The sequence below is a fragment of the Canis lupus genome, chromosome 20, assembly GCF_011100685.1.
Source record: "Canis lupus familiaris isolate Mischka breed German Shepherd chromosome 20, alternate assembly UU_Cfam_GSD_1.0, whole genome shotgun sequence".
Taxonomy (NCBI): Eukaryota; Metazoa; Chordata; class Mammalia; order Carnivora; family Canidae; genus Canis; species Canis lupus.
Window position 1 is genome coordinate 8,323,489 of NC_049241.1, and position 19,397 is coordinate 8,342,885.

The window sequence follows — 19,397 nt, forward strand, 5'->3', positions numbered from 1 at the left end:
TTTAGTTATAGCTCTGAGACTCACACTACAAGGTGAAGTGCACCTGAAACAGTGTTTCTTTAAGGACCTAACAGTCCTCATAAGTTTATTTTCAGGGGAAAAAAACTATCTTTTATTTGTTACATTTTAGAGAAGTCTCAGCCTTCCTCTCCAGAAAAAAAAACAGAAATAATTTCTTTGATTGTTAAATCAGTATCAATTCCATAGAAAGTTCTCAGTAAAAAAAACTTACTTCTTCTATAAGTCTTGATAATTCTTTTTTTTTTTTTTTAAGATTTTTATTTATTTATTTGAGAGAGAGAGACAGTGCATGAGCAGGGGGAGAAGGAGAAGCAGACTCCCCACTGAGCAGGGAGCCTGATGTGGGGCTCAATCCCAGGACCCAGGTAGCAGGACCTGAGCTGAAGACAGACACTTACCGACTGAACCACCCAGACACTCCGACCATTCTATCTTCAGATTATCGTTCCTACTGTCCCTTCCTTCCCAAGTTCAAGCCATCATTCTAAGCCAGGCCCTTATCATTATCATTATCATCATCATCATCACATATGTAGATCACTGAGACACCTTTTGATTGGTCTTTTTCATCCCTTTCCAATCTGTCCTACACACAGTTGTCAAAAAGAGTTTCCTAAAACACTGATTTCATTATACCTTGGCTCTAATTATAAAACTCCAGAATTGCTTTTCTGTACAACATTCAAACTTTTCTGACCTTCAAGGCCCAGCACAATCTAAGCCCCTAGATTATCTACTCCTATAGAAATATCTCCATATCACCAGTGGTAGTTCTGCCTTTCCATAGATATATTCTGAGGGCCTATTATAGCTCAGGTTTTGGGGAGGAACAGCTTTATTAAGATAGAACTGACCTACAACTGCATACAAACTGCATGTATTTAAAATGTTTATGAGTTTGATCAGGTGACATAATATAAACCCACAAAATAATCACTGCAATGGAAATAATGAACATATCCACTATGCCCAGGAGTTTCCTTATATTCTTTTGAAATCCATCCTTCACTCCATCTTTCTGCCCAGTGATAGGCAGCCACTGATCTGTTTTCATCACTATGAAGTTAAATGTTTTTTTCTTAGAGTTCTGTGTAAGTGGAATCAAATGCTATGTACTCATACAATTTTGCTTTCTATTCAGTATAATTCTTCTCTTCATCTATATTGCTGTGTATAGTATTTCATCATAAGAAAATCTGTTTATACATTTACTAGTTGATAGACATTTGTTTCTAGTTTGGGATTATTACAAATAAAGCTGCTATAAACATTCATGCATAAGATTTTGTATAGACATATACTTTCATTTCTCCTGAGTAAATACCTAGCAGAATGGCTATGTTGTATGGTAAGTGTATGTTTAACTTCTTAAGGAAATGGTAAACCGCTTCAAAAGTGTGTGCACCGGGATGCCTAGGTGGCTCGGTGGTTGAGCGTCTGCCTTTGGCTCCAGGCGTGATCCTGGAATCTCGGAATCGAGTCCCACATGGGGCTTCCTGCATGGAGTCTGCTTCTCTCTCTGCCTGTTTCTGCCTCTCTCTGTGTGTCTCTCATGAATAAATAAATAAATGTTTAAAAACAAAAACAAAAAATAAAAGTGTGTGCACCATTTTACATGTCCACCAGCAGCATATGAGAGTTCCAAGTGTCCCATGTCCTCACCAATATGGTCAGGTAATTCTTCATGATTTAGCCATGCTGTAATTTTAACTTGGAATTCCTTAATAACTAATACTATTAAATATCTTTGCATGTATTTATTTGCCATCTGTGTATCTCCTTGATGAGGTGTCTGATCAAATCTCTTGCCAGGCACTGTTTTTAAGTACTGGGGATACAATAATGATTGGTTGTAGCTCCCATGAAGCTCATGGTCTAGCAAAGAAGACAGATGAACAAGTAATTACAATAAAATGTGGTAAGTCTTATTGTAAGAAGATATCAGAGTATTAGGAGAAAACAGGGAGTTAGAGGGGTAGGTAGGAGGCTTACCTGTCCTACAGGTCAGAGAAGATGCTCCTGAGGAGTTGAAGTTTAAATCCAGTTCTCAGAGATAAGTTAGAAAAAACTGGTGATCAAGAAGCAGATCCAGGTAGAAGAATGAAGATGTGTGAAAAGTCTTTCAGTGAAAGCAATATAGAGTACTGAAATTAATTCAACATAGCTGGAGGGCAGAATGTAAGACTATGAGTGGAAGAGCAGGTGTGAGATAACAAAAGGCCTTAGAAGTTAGGTAAAAAGTTTGAGCTCAAGAAAAATCTAAGGACAACTAGAACCAAAACTGGGATGGAATAAGACTGACTTTGCATTGGGAAGACCACTGACTGCTGTGTGAAGAAAGGACTGAGGGAGGGCAACTGGAAACTATAAAACTAATCTAGTCCAGGCAAGGAATGAGGGGAGTCTCAAAGCAGTGCAGCAGGAGAGGAACAGGCTATTTAGAAGTTATTTAAAAGATAAAATTAATAGGATTTGGTGATCCGATGTGGGAGAGAGAAAATGTAGTGGGTAGAGAAAGGGACAAAGAAGAACTGCTGGTTTCTGGCTCAGACACTGGTGGTACCATTTACATACCACTGGCAAAGCCGAAGGAGCAGCGGTGAGGATGATACATTCCATTTTGGATGTGATGTGTCTGAAGTGTCAAGGACACACCTAAGGAACTGCTGAGTAGGCAGCTGGATATAAATGCCAGTAGCTCCGAAGATAAATTTCAGCACAAATTTAAGCTTGGGTGAGATTGCCCAGAAAACCTGTATAACAGGAGGAGGAGCCAGGGCCCAGCCTTGAGGAACATAAGCATTTAAGGGACACCTCTCCCTCATTTCTACTTTCATTCATGCTGTGCCTTCCAGTCCCCCTTTTTTTCTTTTTTTCCAGCCCCTTTCTTTACCTCCCAAAAGGCCATCTATCCGTCAGGGCCCTATGAAGTCCCATTGCTTCCACAAAATATCTCTAAATATCCCAGCTCAAAATGTATTCAGCTCTTTAACATATAACCTGGAATTTATCCACAAATTGTTCAGTTAACATTCTTTTTTAAGATTTTTTTTTAAGATTTTATTTATTTATTCATGACACACACACACACACACACACACACACACACACACACACACAGACACACAGAAGCAGAGACACAGGCCGAGGGAGACAGGTCCATGCAGGGAGCCTGACGTGGGACTTGATCTTGGGTCTCTAGGATCAGGCCCTGGGCTGGAGGCAGCACTAAACCACTGAGCTACCTGGGCTGCCTAGATTTTATTTTGAAGTAATCTAGAGAATACACCCAATGTTGGGCTCCAACTCACAGCCCTGAGATCAAGAGTCTCATGCTCCACCACGAGCCAGTCAGGTGCCCCAGTAACAACTTAAGTAACAGTCCCTCCAATGTTATTATAGAAAGGCTGCCAGCAAAGCTGGCTAAGAATCAGATGACTAGATCTGTTACAGGTTAGCCAATATCTATTCACCTAATTTTCAAATAGTTAATCGTGGTCATATAAGACACAGAGGGTACAAGATAAAATGAAATGATGCAGATAAAAACACTCCAAAAACAACTCCCAAGTACCATATATACAGAAGACTTTTGAAGCCCTTTTCTTCTTTTCTCTACCTCAGTGCCCTGGTGACTGTCAAATAAAACAAGTGCATACTTGATTATTTCTACCTACTATCTGCCACTTACTCACCAAGCAAAAAGCCCATGAAAAATCTGTAGCAGCCTCTGATAGCATGACGACATCATGTGGTACTCCTCAACTTTTGTTCTTGGGCCATCAACTACACCTTGATTTTCAGCAGCTAAGCACTGAAAAGGAAAAATGTTTTTAAGAGAGTTGTTTTGGCAATTGCCCTCATTTTCCTTCAATATTTCTCAGTCAAAAATGAAATATCTTGTTCACTTAGTAATTTCTAAATTTTTTTTTTAAGATTTATTTATTCATTTGAGAAAGAGCGCACAAGTGCAAGCGAGCTAGGGGAGGAGCAGAGGGAGAGAATCTTCAAACAGATTTCCTGCCAAGCACAGAGCCCTACACAGGCCCGATCCCAGGATCCACGAGATCATGACCAGATCAGAAATCAAGAGTCAGACACTTAACTAAGCCACCCAGGTGCCCCAGAAATTTCTAAATTTCTATAATGATAAGATAGGCTGCTGACCTGAAAATAGTTGTGAATGTTCTCCAGATGGTTACACATTGGAGTCAGCAGCTGAACAATACTATGAGCAACTTCTTGGGCAGATCTCTGATGGAGATGTGAGAATCCAATATTCCGGTTTCCTTTACTCTGTAATAAATTCAGAGTTACTGCGGAAGAAACTGCTGGATAGCTTCTCTGAAACTAAGAGTTTGTTAAGGAGTTTAGTCAGAATGGTATCACAAGATAGGAGTGGACAGAAGAAGCTGGTTGCTTGCCTAAAACTCTATTCTGACAGAGGGATCTTGTTCCATCTTCAAATCACGAAGAGATTGGCTTTTATAGAGTACAATGTTTGAGTGACAAGTACAAACCTGTATTACTAATGAGATAAAGCTCATACAAAAATAGATATCATCTAGGCTGGTAAGAACATTGAGCAACTGATGAAGACAAACAAAAAATCAAATAACTGGATATACTGTTTAAATGTTTTCACCTAAAACCTTCATGTTTTGTTGCTAGTATCATCCAACTGCTTCACCAGATGCTATGTGTACATTTGTACATTATAGACACATGTGAAGTTCTGGCCTTCTCTAGATAGCCAACTACTACTACACTGAGGCTTGGGCATGGGCTAAGTTTGGGAGGCTTTTTTTTTTTTTTTTTAAGTTTTATTTATTTGAGAAAGAAGAAGAGAGAACAGGGAGAGGAACAGAGGGGGAAGGACAAGCAGACTACCCCTTGAGCAGGGAGCCCAATGTGGGGCTCGATCCCAGGACCCTGAGATCATGACCTGAGCCAAAGGCAGACACCCAACCCCCTGAGCCACCCAGGCACCCCTGGGAGGCTTTTAAAAGCAAAATCCAGGGGTCCCTGGGTGGTGCAGCGGTTTAGCGCCTGCCTTTGCCCAGGGCGCGATTCTGGAGACCCGGGATCGAATCCCATGTCGGGCTCCCGGTGCATGGAGCCTGCTTCTCCCTCTGCCTGTGTCTCTGCCTCTCTCTCTCTCTCTCTCTCTCTCTCTCTCTCTCTGTGTGTGACTATCGTAAATAAATAAAAATTAAAAAATAAATAAATAAAAGCAAAATCCAAGTAAAGAACAGGATTTAGGAATGCTCAGGGCATTTAGAAATATATATCCTGTTTGGGGTGGCTTTTTTTATTTCTGTGTTTCAGAGTTCCTCTCTCTCTCTCTTTTTAAGATTTTATTTATTTATTCATGAGAGATACAGAAAGAGAGGCAGAGACACAGAGGGAGAAGCAGGCTCCTCAGAGGGAGCCCAATGCAGAACTCAATCCCCAGACCTTGGATCAGGCCCTGAGCTGAAGGCAAACACTCAACCACTTAGCCACCCAGGTGCCCCAGAGTTCCTTTCTAAAGCACAGTGAGTAGGCTCTGGAAACGAGGCTGCCACCATGCTTACTCCAGTGACCCAACACAATGCCAGAGAAAGGGACAAGTTATTCATTAAGGCCAGGGTTTATGCTTCTGCCTATACCAACCTTGAGGAAGGGGATTCTCTTGGCAACAGAAGGTGTCAGCATATTCTCCAGTTTCTGGGAGAGATCTTCCAGCAAGAAAAGCAGCTCAGGGGGCTGGAGTTGCACAACTTCTGTAGCCTGTCACAAAGAGGAAAGAAAGGATAACTCCAAGCATGTCCTAGCCATCTTTTTGGAGGAACACATTTCATGTTTACTCTTCCCAATAGCTAAAGAATCTGACTGTTTCAAAAAAGGGGGGAAATTTCCCCGCTTCATATAAATGGCTGTTGTACTGTCAACAAATCAAAAAGTCAAGCATTCCCAAAGTAAAACGAATTTCAAATTATTAAAATAGGGATCCAAGGGAGTATAGTTTTAGAAGACATACTTTTTTCTCTAGAAGTAAATGTCTCTCTGTATCCTTCGAGCTGTGGACTCAAGGTGCATTTCCTAAGTACCCTGGGTTAAAAAACGACTAATTCAAAGGAAATTCATTTTTTCTCTGTTCATTAAATAATCCTTTCATATTTTCTTTCCCTTAATGTTTTGCTACTATTAACTCTGTGCTGGGTCCCTATAAAGGTATAACACTACTAGAAGCAGAATGAGCCAAATGCAATCTCATTTCAAACTGTTCATGCAAAAGAACATTTATGGAGAATCTCTAAGCTGATGTAGAACTGGGGTTGGATGGGGGTAGATACTGTCTATACTGTGAAGGAGCTTAAATTCTTATAAAAATCTATGGTAAATTCCATAATATTTGTCTTTTTAGTTTTTTAATTTTATTTTTCTTCCTACAAGATTTTTTAAAATTTAAATTCAATTAATTAACGTATATATATTATTAGTTTCAGAGGTAGAATTCAGTGATTCATCAGTCTTATATAAATAATATCCAGCACTCATTATGTCACTTGCTCTCCTTAACGTTCATCATCCAGTTACCCCATCTCCCTATGCTATTTTTTTTTAAAGTAAGCTCTAGGCCCAACATGGGGGCTTGAGCTTAGAACCAGAAGATCAAGAGTTGTCTGCTTTAACAAATGAGCCAGCCAGGTGCCCCTATATTTTTTTAACCTGGAGAAACTACTCTCGTGAAATCCCATATCAAAAGTTACCTTTTCTGAAAATGTGGTCTACTTCCAACTTCATTATAAATACCATTCTCTCCTCAGAGTTTCACTGGTACTTGGTTCAGACCTTTAATACAGCACATATTGCTAGTTATGTCTGCTTCCTTTATTAGGTTATGAGCTATATAAAAGCTAGCATCATGCTGTATGCACTACTGTATTGCCAATGTCTGTATTAGTGGCACACATAAATAAGGCCTGGATAAGCATCTGATGAATGCTGAACAAACGTCATTAAACAGTGAAAACAGTATTAACCTTTATAAACCAGAACAGTGCTTCTCTGCAAGAGTAATCTAAATAGCCTATTAGTAGTAACCTAAGATAAGGATCACATCATTAGCATGATCTTTCATAATGTCTAACAGATTGTAAAAAACTTAGATTTAGGGGCACCTGGGGTGGCTCAGTTGGTTAAACATCTGCCTTTGGCTCAGGTCATGATCTCAGGGTCCTGGGGTCAAGCCCCATGTCAAGACTCCCTGCTTCTCCCTCTCCCTTTGACCCTCTTCCCCGCTTGTGCTCTCTGTCTCAAGAAAAATAAATAAAATCTTAAAAAACAACAACAACAACCAAGCTTAGATTTATAAACATCAAGATGATGAGGGTTGATACAGCATGTGACTCTTTTCTTTTTAATTTTATTTACTCATGAGAACATACAGAGAGGAGAGAGACAGGCAGAGGGAGAAGCAGGCTCCATGCAGGGAACCCGGATCTCCAGGATCACGCTCTGGGCCGAAGGTGGTGCTAAACTGCTAAGCCACCCAGGCTGCCCCCCTTTAAAAAAAAAAAAAAAAAAAAAGATTTCATTTATTTATTCATGAGAGACACAGAGACAGAGAGAGGCAGAGACATAGGCAAAGAAAGAAGCAGGCTCCATTCAGGAAGCCCGATATGGGACTTGATCCCAGGACTCCAGGATCACGTCCTGAGCCGAAGGCAGATGCTCAACTACTGAGCAACCCAGGCATCTTGAGCATGACTCTTGATCTCAAGGTCATGAGTTCAAGCCCCACAATGGGCCTAGAGCTTACTTTAAAAATAAACTAATTAATTAATTAGGTTGTTTACCTTAAATAAAAGATTATGAGGATGATTATTCATTTACTTTCACTATATATAAAACCTTTGGAAGCCAGAGTCCACCTTCTCTCAGTGCCATGGTGCTCTTTTTATTTATTTTTATTTATTTTTATTTTATTTTTTTTTTCATGGTGCTCTTTTTAAAATAAGAACAAAGCTGACATTTTTTTTTAAAGATTTATTTACTTAGGGGGATCCCTGGGTGGCTCAGTGGTTTAACATCTGCCTTCGGCCCAGGGTGTGATCCTGGAGTCCCAGGATCAAGTCCCACATCGGGCTCCCTGCATGGAACCTGCTTTTCCCTCTGCCTATATCTCTGCCTCTCTCTCTCACTTTGTGTCTCCCATGAATAAATAAATAAAATCTTAAAAAAAAAAGAAAAAGAAAAAAAGATTTACTTATTAGAGAGAGAGCGAGAGAGAGAGAGAGCATGCACATGTGTGCACGCATTGCAAGCATGAATGGGAGGGGTGGGGAGAGGGAGAAAGAACCCCAAGCAGACTCCTGAGTCTGACATAGGGCTCCATTTCAAAACCTTCAGATTGCAACCCAAGCTGAAACCAAGACTCGGATGCTTAACCAACTGTGCCACCCAGGTACCCTGGGCTGAAAAATTTTCTGAAACAAGATTAAATTCTAGAATCTCAGCTCTGTCACTTACTTCAGTGTGCATTTCAGTATCTAAGATGAACTTGGTCACAAGCCCACAATGCAGAATAGAGAAGACCTCAATGTCCAGTTCTCGGAAAAAAGCATGGTAATTCTGTAGTGACACTGATGTCCTTTCTTCTTTCCCTTTGAACTCCTGGACAGAAAGCAGCAGCAAACAACAGAATAAATAAGGCTTCCATATTAGCCTGATTTTTCATGAAGACTTCAAATTATAATTATGCATTCATTTGATGCAAAAGTTACTTTTTTAGCTAACCACCACCTTCCTTTCACCAAAGTCCCTAAGTATTCCTGAGACAAAAGCACCTAATTTAAAATTGGGATATGGGTCACATACTAAGACCTTTGGTTGGCTTCCATTTAGGAATGAACTACTAGACAAACAAAGGTATTATGGCATGGTACAGAAAATGATGAGCTTTGGTACCAGAAAGGTCTGACTTCAAATCCTTGCTCAAGCCTTATTGACTGTGTGACCTTAGGCAAGCCACTTACCCTTTCTGAGTCTTAGTTTCCTTACCTATTAAATATAGATATTACTATCAATCCTTGGTTTTTAGACGATTATAGGAGCTATATATAACATACAATAAACAGTAGCTAGAAACCAGAAATAATTAGGGTCCATGTGGCTTAGGCAATATCACAAACATGTAACCTACTCTGTGATTGGTAGTTACAGGAAAAAGGAACTACTGTTTATTAATTATCAGAAATTGTCCTAAGCATTTCATGTTATCTCAATTCACTGAGAAGTTGATAATCTGGGATCAGAGGGCGAAAGAGGCTAAAAGAGGTACATCTAAAACTATGTCCTAAAACAGAATCTGATAAATGCTACAAGAAAGAATTCAAAGTACTGTTGAAATATAAAAAAGGGAATGACACATTCAAGAAAATGACTAGAAAAAAGTTTGTGTTAGTGATAAGGACTGAGTCTAACCCTAACTCTGCTACTGGGAGGATCGCTGCCCCAGAGCCGAGAGAATTCATTCCCTCTCTTTTCTCTAATTTTTCTCTCTGTAAAATGCAGAGATGATTCTGGACCCCTGCTAATCTTACTGGCTGTCACACACCTTCATGGTAACCCATTATTCCAGTACCTTTTCCAGTTGGCTTCTATTAGACGGTGTAGGGTCACATTCTGAACTATCTTCCTTTGAAAGTGTATCAGGGGAGGATGTTTTGCTGCCATCTGCTTTCCGTTTCTTTCCTCCTTTTGTTTCAAAAACAGAAAAGTGACTCAAATAATCAATAATCATGTTTGTTAAATATCACTGCCTTCAGGAAACACCCTGAAGACTCCCTAGGGGTAGAGAAGGTAATTTTATAACTCTACATTATAGTTCTTTTTATAACAATGCCAAAGAAGGAGTTCAGTGACATCATCTCTCCAGTTACTGATGCCTTGGTTAGGTGAACACAGTGTAGCTCCTACGGAGACACAGAATAATAAGAAAAAAACATACCTATCTTTCCTTGTTTTCTGATTTTTGCTGAAATAGCAGCAGTAGTAGGAGGTGTTACATCTAAAGTTTCCAAGTCAAAATTTGCAAGGGGAGGAACATAGTCTGGGGTGACTGGAAAAGAGAGGAGACAGAAGTTCAATGTATACCAACCACACAGCACTATTAGATTTAGAATGCACCACCTGATTGGTCAAAAATCAACTTCCAGAACCAAGTATGGCTGAATGCCTATAGGAGACATTCAAGTTATCTGACATTAATGATATAAAATATTGGGGGATCCCTGGGTGGCTCAGTGGTTTAACACCTGCCTTTGGTCCAGAGTGTGATCCTGAAGTCCCGGGATCAAGTCCCACATCAGGCTCCCTGCATGGAGCCTGCTTCTCCCTCTGCCTATGTCTCTGCCTCTCTCTCTCTCTCTGTGTCTTTCATGAATAATGAAATAAAATCTTAAAAAAAATAATAATGATATAAAATATCCAAGCAGATAAGAACTAAAAATAAATTAACCCTTATTTAAAATCTGAAGACATCATCATTATTATTTTTAAAGATTTTATTTATTTATTCATGAGAGACAGATAAAGAGAGAGAGAGAGGCAGGCAGAGACACAGGCAGAGGGAGAAGCAGGCTCTAGGCAGGGAGCCTGATGTGGGACTCGATCCTGGGACTTCAGGATCACGGCCTGGGCCAAAGGCAGGGACTAAACCGCTGAGCCACCCAGGGATCCTAAAATCTAAAGATACTAATATTTGGTCACATAGAAGTTTGTTTTACACACAATTACTTAAATGAGGGCCTGATAGAGGCTCTATGTTTTCCCCAGAGAATCTACCTAGCACTTTGAACAAGTTTATTTAATGGTCAGAAGGTATTAAGAGATCTTTCAGCTTTACTCCTGGTTCATAACTATGTTCAGGAAAGCAAAGGGCACTGAAAGGTTGACATCTAAATAAGAAAAGTTACCTTATAAAAGGCTCGACCAATGCTATTTTTTATTTTCTTAAGCAAAGAAGAACATTTTTTAAAATCTTGTTGAGCATACTTTTTCTTATCCCAGATGAGTAGGGGATGGCTATCATTGAGCTTGGCTTAAAAGTGAAATTATCTCCTCACTGCCATCCTAGCAAAGGTACCATAATAAGACACTTTTCCTTACCTGCCAAGTACTTTTCCAGGATTCTCTGAAGCTCCACAATATGCTTTAATCGGGTGAGCACCTTCCCCTTCATCTCAGGTGATGTTTGCTGGCAAAAGGCATTTACAACCTGGAAAAGTACAAATTGTATTCTCATACTTGGAATGGTTCCAATTTTAACCTTGTTTGCATCATTTATCCAGAGCTAAAAAAATGCTATTCAGCACTAGGATCTGTGAGTTTAGTCTGTAAATGTAAAGGTGTTCTCAAAAGATGCTACAGAGGTATAGAAAAGCCTTGAGTTGGGATGCCTGTATGGCTCAGCAGTTGCGCTCTGCTTTCGGCTCAGGGTGTGATCCTGGGGTTCAGGAATCAAGTCCCACATCGGACTCCCTGAGGGGAACCAGCTTCTCCCTTTGCCTGTGTCTCTGCCTCTCTGTGTCTCTCATGAATAAATAAATAAAATCTTTAAAAAAATAAAAAAGAAAGAAAGAAAAGCCCTGAGCCAATACAAGAGATCTGACTTTTAATCCTAGTTCTACTGATGTCTAATTAAGTAACAAGTGGAATAGTATAGTGACTAGAGAGCACACACTTTGATGAAACAAGTCCTACACTGCTACTAGCTGTATGACCCTAGCCAGGTCATTATTAGCCTTTCTGAGTTTTTACCTCTTCAACTATAAAATGAGAATGCAGTTGTTATATGGATTAAATAATGTAAATAAAGAAATAAGGGGACACCTGGGCGGCTCAGTGGTTGAGTGTCGGCCTTTGGCTCAGGGCATGATCCCAGGATCCAGGATTGAGTCCCACATCAAGTCAAGCTCCTTGCAGAAAGCTTGCTTCTCCCTCTGCCTGTGTCTCTGCCTCTGTCTCTCCCCACTCCCCTGTGTCTCTCATGAATAAATAAATCTTAAAAAAAAGCCCAGTTTTTTCACAATGTAAGTACTTGATTATTTTTACTGACTTTGAACTCTCTGTATCTGTGACTGCATAGGTGTAAAACAAGGATAATAATACCTGTCCTGCCTACATTATAATTGTGAGGATAAGAAGAGATCATTTCAGTGAACATTCTTCGAAATAATATGCATTAGAAAGGAAGTGAGATATAAATATAAGATATTACTGTTGTTTTCATGTTTCACTATCGAGGATTTCACTAAGCACAAAAATTCCAAAGGAAGGGGAAAACCATCACTCACTTGATCTCACTGAATCGAATAATGAAGCACATACCCATGCAAAGGGTGAATCACATTTTCACAATGGAGGAGGTGAGTTTATTTCAGGCAAAAGGAAAAATACAACAAAAAGGCTTGAACTAGTAAAGTATGAACAACATTAGGTGAATTCTAAGTATTCTGATTTGGCTACACCAAAACGTACATATAGCTGGGGGAAAATGGGACATGACAGCTGGAAAAGCACATAAGGGTTAGTGTTTAGTAGAGACTTTTGAGTCCCATGAGAACCAAGAAATAGTTTCAAGAAGAACTACAGACAATAGGTGAAATGTTCTATTAACTCTGCTTACCTCTCGGAACCAGTTGAGAGTAAGAAATATGAGTGAACACATGAATGAATGCTCTTTAACAGACATGGACTCCAGCCTCTCTCCTGGCTCCAGGTCAGTGAGGAATATAGGACAATCTGAAAGAAAAGAACAAACATTTTTAACTCTCTTTATTTCAAGTCAATGGAACCTGGATGCTACCCCTAGAGCCACCTACCTCTCCTTCTACTTACTTTCCCCTTTAACTTGTATTTGAAAGTCAAGCTTTGGTTAGTCTCAAAATTACTGCCATATCATGTAGCAAAATTAAATATAATTAAGAAGTACTTGCAAAACTAGAGGCGAGGGCCAGAAAGCAATGAGGAACTATGATGATGACTGATTTGTCAACATGACAGAAATCTGTACGTATTATTTTGTCTTTGGAGTTCAATTATTACTGCTATTCTACACTGTGGAGTTAAAAAATTCCTTCCCACATACACTATGTACTGGTTTGTTCCTTCCTTAAGATTATCAAAGAAAGGTTACAAAGAAGAAAGGATGTGATAACTTCATCCTATACCTAATAAACCATCAATCTCCTCCAAGTTTCCATCATGTTGTCTCTCCACACAAAGTCTCAGTAACCGGAAATAGGGAGCCAGGCACAACGGAGACACCACTCTGGGAAGGAAAAGTCCATTTCTAAATAATACTTTATAAGTATATTAGAACATGTTTATAGGGAGCCTAACCTTATAATTAAAGAGTTTTGCCCCAAATAAATGTCTACTTTTAAGAAATATGTCAAGGGGGAACCCTGGGTGGCGCAGCGGTTTGGCGCCTGCCTTTGGCCCAGGGCGCGATCCTGGAGACCCGGGATCGAGTCCCACGTCGGGCTCCCGGTGCATGGAGCCTGCTTCTCCCTCTGCCTGTGTCTCTGCCTCTCTCTCTCTCTCTGTCTCTCTGTTACTATCATAAATAAATAAAAATTAAAAAAAAAATAAAGAAACATGTCAAGGAATTTAATGGATGCTCAACAAATAAACAATGAACTAATGTGGAAGAAGGCAGGGGCTGAATAAAGTGATTATCTGTGAGTTACTAGAAGCAGAAATAAGATGGAAAGAGGGAGGGAAAGTGGCAAAGGCAAACAAGTATGTTAATTGGAGAAAGGAACAGAAACACAAACAGCCTCACTAGAGTTGTTGGCTTTCATGAGGCAATGCAAACCCCAACCACAGGGTCCAAGAAAAAACAAGGAATCTCCCTCATCCTTGCTAATCCCTCCAAATACCACCTAAGGAGAAACCCCTCCCCTTTTTAAAGATTTTATTTATTTGAGAATGAAAGTGAGAGAGAATGAGAGAGAGAGAAAGAGAAACATGAGCAAGGCAAGCAGCAGAGAGAGAGAGAGAGAGAGAGAGAGAAGCAGACCCCCTGCCAAGCAGGAAGCCCCATGCAGGGCTCAATCCCTAAACCCTGGGATCATGACCTGAGCTGAAGGCAGACACTTAACTGACTGAGCCACCCAGGCACCCCAGAAACCCTTTTCCATCAAGTTCTCAACAGACTGCAAAAAGTGTGGAATACCCCATAAACATTCAAAACAACAACAGAAGTTTTAGAAGACAAAGTACACTGACTTTTGATCTGATTCCTTTGAAGTCATTCTACCCCCATCTTTTGCAAAGTCCTGAGAGAACATCAGTGGTAGGAGGTTGATGACGATCCCATCATGACTACTGTATTCTTCTAGTCCATAGAGAGCTTTCACAGGAAATGGATAGTCACTGTGGAGAGAACCCAGAATTTGATGCCCCAAGAGTATGCATGTTCACATGGGAATCCGTTAGAACAAACCAACCTTCCCTCTTATGAGAAGAAATGAGAAAGAGAAAGAACAAGTGGAAGCTTTTAGCAATTCTGGACCTGGGGTGTTGGGAAGAAAGAAGACTGGGCAAGACTTGGCAGAGGTCAAGAGTCTTCTAGTGTTTGTACCAACTACTGACATAATTTCTTCACCAGTACAATCAAGTTAGTGGGTCTACAGTACTTACCCTTCTGGAGAAACACAGAAATCCACCACAAAGGCATCCTGGAAATCATTGAGGATGGTCTGCCCAACCCATTCCTTCAGAAAGTAAGCACAAACAAACAAGGCTATATAGGCCATGGTATACTTGCTGTAGAGCCTAGACAAACTAATACTCTTTCTAAGCCTTAGTTTCCTCATTTCTCTTTTTTAAAAAGATTTTATTTGAGAGAGAGAGAGAGAGAGAGAGAGGAGGAGAGCACAAGTAGGGGGAGGGAGACAGGGAGAAGCAGACTCCTCCCCACTGAGCAGAGAGTCTGATGCAGGGCTTGATCCCAGGACACTGGGATCATGACCTGAGCCAAAGGTAGAAGCTTAACTGACTGAGACACGCAGACGCCCCAGTTTCCTCATTTCTAAGAAGAGAATAACATTATTATGTGCCCCATTATTATGAAGTGGAAAACATATAACACGTGAAAAATGCTTAACACAGTCCCTGGCATAGAATACATAGTGGCTATCAACAACATCAACAATACTATTATAATCCTCACTGTTACTATTACTATTGTTATTATGTGAAGGAGGCCTCAGTGGTGAAGCTGGAGTTAGGGCAAGTCAGAACAGCCTTCCCAACTAGAACATGGGAGAGCTCATAGGATGATCTATTTTTTTTTAATTTTTATTTATTTATGATAGTCAGAGAGAGAGAGAGAGAGAGAGGGGCAGAGACACAGGCAGAGGGAGAAGCAGGCTCCATGCACCAGGAGCGCGACGTGGGATTCGATCCCGGGTCTCCAGGATTGCGCCCTGGGCCAAAGGCAGGCGCCAAACCGCTGCGCCACCCAGGGATCCCCAGGATGATCTATTTTTGCACTGTAACAGACAGAAGGTCTTGAAGAATGTGGAATAAAAAGCATTTTCCCTGCTTCACTGCTTTAAGAAAAGATTCTGGGCCTTACCAGGGCTTTTGGAGCCAGCTTTCCTCCTTGGATTAGATTAGCAAATTCATCATAATAAAGTGCAGAGGCCTGGGGAGACTGCTCACTGCAAGAATGAACTAACTGAAGCAAGGAGGTCACCTGGAGTAGCCAAAGAGAAAGAGTAAACTGGGCTGCCAACTGGGCTGCCAACATTTCCTAAACACCATTCACCCCATTTAGTAGTAAGTTTCTCCTTCCAATTTCACTGGCAAAGCTCTTACTACCACTCACCTGAGGTTTTCCTGAGCTTCCTGACAAGCCCAACTCTTTCTAATATCTCTTCTCCAATTCATTGGAAATATAAAACTGGATTAATTTTTCTATCGCAAAGCTTTGGTTATGTCATGTCTATGCTAAGAAACCCTTAAAGACTGCTACTATGTAAAAAATTAAGTCAAAATATCTTGATTCACATTCAAGGAAGGCACTCTGTTTTCTACCTCTGAACTAGCTTTATCTCCAATTCTCCAGTTGTACACTCACTTGTCCCTATGCTGTTTGCTATTCTATGAACATGGCTCACTTTCTTGCTCTATAGGAATTTACAACTTAATTAAGAAAGTTAGATAAATACAGAAATAAATGGAACCCATGCCATCAGATTCTAGGTGCCATAAGAGTGGTACAAATCACAAAAGCCATGAATTCAGGAAAACATATTTTGGAAAAAAAAAAAGAAAAAAAAAAGCACTCTTTCTGGTAAACTGACAGTGACCAGATGCAATTCCTCAGTTATTCATAATCATATCCAACTACATTATAAGAACTCACCTGTGTGTACTCTTCATTGCTCAGGTCTGTTCTCCCTTGGGTCAAATTTGAAGATCTACTTTAAAAATAAGGAATTTTAGCTTCACTTTTACAATATTTTGTAAGAACTGGCAATAAGTGTATGAATCCTGCCATCCCTGGGATGTGGGTGGAGATAAAAGTGCATGAAGGCACAGAGGACTATTTATATACAAAATGTGGATTAGAGCAAACAATGCAGATCTCAGTTTTTTTTCAGGGCACACTAAATTAGTAATAACCTAAGAACAAGCACTGGGCACCGCTCTAAGCAGTTAATGCTCTCAAGTGGTATGGCTCTAAAGAATGAACTCTTAACCAGTACACTATGTAGCCTCCGTGAATTACTAATGCCAATTCTAAGAATGTCTCCTGAGGTCCCAGGAATTCCTAACAAATTATCTCTAAGGAGCATGAACTGAAATCCAAAGTCATTTTGCAATGGCAACATCTTATCAAGACCCAACTCTGATGCTCCTTTAGGTGCTACAATTGTGACATCAAAGTGCAAGGGCGGAAAAAAAATCCACAAGAAGACCTTATTTGTATCCAACAGAATGATGTCCCAGACAGCGTAACTCAGTAATGGAGAAACCTATAATTCTAGTGCCTGGGAGAGGTGCTAATGCAGGAAAAATGCATTCCAGGATATTCTGTTCCCCTTTTGTGGAAACATTTCTACTCTTTTATTTCTTAACAATCCCCGGTTTTTAACCATCAGACTCTAATGATTATGATCACATTCTGTAAAAATTATATGAAGTATTTACAGTCAAAATTAGAAGGGAGAATGGAAAAGTTGCAACAAACATTTGCTTACTACTCTTATTCTGGGTTTAATGCTTAACATTATAATGACATCTACAATGTAATGTAATACTTATTTGTAAGGGGGCAACCTGATTAACTGACCTTGAGCCACAGAAGTCAGAATTTCCATGCATACCTGTCTGCTGCCATGATGCCAGCCATGGTGACAGCACCAATAATACCAATGAGTTTGTATTTGAATACGGTGCTAGAGAGCTGCTTTCGTATCACCAGATGCATATCATCCTGCAAGGAAGACATGGTAGAGAAAGATGAAGATGCTGGAATAGTACAGCAAGAGCCTGTGGGTAATGGAGCCAAAACACCTAAAGCAGCAAGGTTCTACCATCTACTGTGTGGCCTTTTTGCAAGTTATTTCATCTCTGAGTCTCAATTTTTTTCATCTATAAAACGGAGAAGGTTTTGGAAGGATGAGAGACAAATTAAAAAATGTTCTAGAACAGTGTCAGAAATAAAGCAGATGTTCAAAAATAACAGCAGTCATTGTGATTGTTGTAATACTTGCTTGATAGGGATATGTGAATTATTGTAATGTTGATGCCTGCTCAACTAAAATAATAAAATAGAATAGAAAAAAATACTTAGGAAAATTTACCTAGGAGACAAAAGACTTATACATTAAAACTATAAAACAATGTTGAAAGATATTAAAGAAGACCTAAATAAATGGAAAGATATCCATATTCCTGAATTGGAAGACTTAATATTGTTAAGATAATGATAGTACTCAAAGTGACGTGCACGTTCTTTGTAATCTTTATTAAAATCACAACAGAATTCTTTAGATATAGAAAAACTCATCCTAAAATCCATATGGAATTTCAAGGGACCCCAAATAACCAAAACAATCTTGAAAAAGAACATGTTCTTTAAAATTTCAATTTTGGAATTATTACAATCTTTCAATTTCAAGATTACTATGAAGCCACAGCAATTAAGATAGTGTGCTACCTGCATAGGAAGCACATACACAAATGGATAGAGACCAGAAATAAACCCTCACATATATGGTCAATTGATTTTCTGTAAAGATGCTAAGATCAAGGACACCTGAGTGGCTCAGTGGTTGAGCGTCTGCCTTCGGCTCAGGTCACGATCCTGGGATAGAGTCCTGCATCAGGCTCCCTGCATGGAGCCAGCTTTCCCCTCTGCCTATGTCTCTGCCTCTTTCCCTGTATCTCTCATGAATGGATAAATAAAATCTTAAAAAAAAAAAAAAAAAAAAAAGGTGCTAACACCATTCAAATGGGAAGGTATATAGTCTTTTCAATATAAGGTGCTGAAAAAAAAACCACACACACACAAAAGATACTGAAAAAATTTGATACCCACAACCCACACCCACGCAAAATTAAATGAACCCTTACCTTTAACCATACACAAAAATTAACTCAAAATGAATCAACAACCTAAATTTAAGAGCTAAAACTGTAAGACTCTTAGAAGAAAATAAAGGGAAAAATCCTCATGACTTTGAATTGGAGAATGGTTTTTACTAAGTATGACACTAAAAGTACAAGGAACAAAAGAAAAAGATATATTGGGACTTCATCAAAACTCCATCAAAGGGGGATCCCTGGGTGGCTCAGCAGTTTAGCGCCTGCCTTCGGGCCAGGGCGTGATCCTGGAGTCCCGGGATCGAGTCCCACGTCGAGCTCCTTGCATGGAGCCTGCTTCTCCCTCTGCCTATGTCTCTGCCTTGCACTCTCTCTCATGAATAAATAAAATCTTAAAAAAAAAAAAAAAAAAAAAAAACCACTCCATCAAAGGACACTATCAAGAGTGAAAAGACAATGAATTTTATTATTACTTTCTTTTTTAGAGAGGGAGAAAGAATCTTAAGCAGGCTCCACATCCAGCATGGATCAAACACAGGGCTTGATCTCACAATCCCGAGATCATGACCTGAGCTGAAATCAGGAGTTGGAAGCTTAACCAACTGAGCCACCTAGACACCCCTCATATTACTATTCACTTATTTTAAGATTTTATTTATTTATTCATGAGAGACACAGAGAGAGAGAGACAGAGACACAGGAAGAGAGAGAAGCAGGCTCCATGCAGGGAGCCCAATGTGGTACTCGATCCTGGGACTCCA

At 39.8% G+C, this 19,397-nt stretch overlaps 1 protein-coding gene across 6 annotated transcripts in view; it reads right to left on the reverse strand.

Annotated features, from left to right (window-relative positions):
* FANCD2 (FA complementation group D2) overlaps nt 1-19,397 on the reverse strand; it is a 57,010-nt gene that overhangs the window by 13,022 nt on the left and 24,591 nt on the right. For 4 of the 6 annotated variants that reach the window (XM_038565662.1, XM_038565664.1, XM_038565666.1 and 1 more), the window contains exons 19-32: nt 17,415-17,524; nt 16,451-16,508; nt 15,659-15,778; nt 14,719-14,792; nt 14,305-14,451; nt 13,242-13,342; nt 12,698-12,813; nt 11,179-11,287; nt 10,019-10,129; nt 9,653-9,765; nt 8,539-8,682; nt 5,677-5,793; nt 4,189-4,317; nt 3,717-3,835 (exon numbers count right to left, since the gene is read on the reverse strand). In XM_038565662.1, the coding sequence (XP_038421590.1) occupies nt 3,717-3,835; nt 4,189-4,317; nt 5,677-5,793; nt 8,539-8,682; nt 9,653-9,765; nt 10,019-10,129; nt 11,179-11,287; nt 12,698-12,813; nt 13,242-13,342; nt 14,305-14,451; nt 14,719-14,792; nt 15,659-15,778; nt 16,451-16,508; nt 17,415-17,524 (1,568 nt within the window). Of the gene's footprint in view, nt 1-3,716; nt 3,836-4,188; nt 4,318-5,676; nt 5,794-8,538; nt 8,683-9,652; nt 9,766-10,018; nt 10,130-11,178; nt 11,288-12,697; nt 12,814-13,241; nt 13,343-14,304; nt 14,452-14,718; nt 14,793-15,658; nt 15,779-16,450; nt 16,509-17,414; nt 17,525-19,397 lie in introns of those variants that run through there. The other 2 variants (XM_038565667.1, XR_005374617.1) reach the window with 2 other exon arrangements.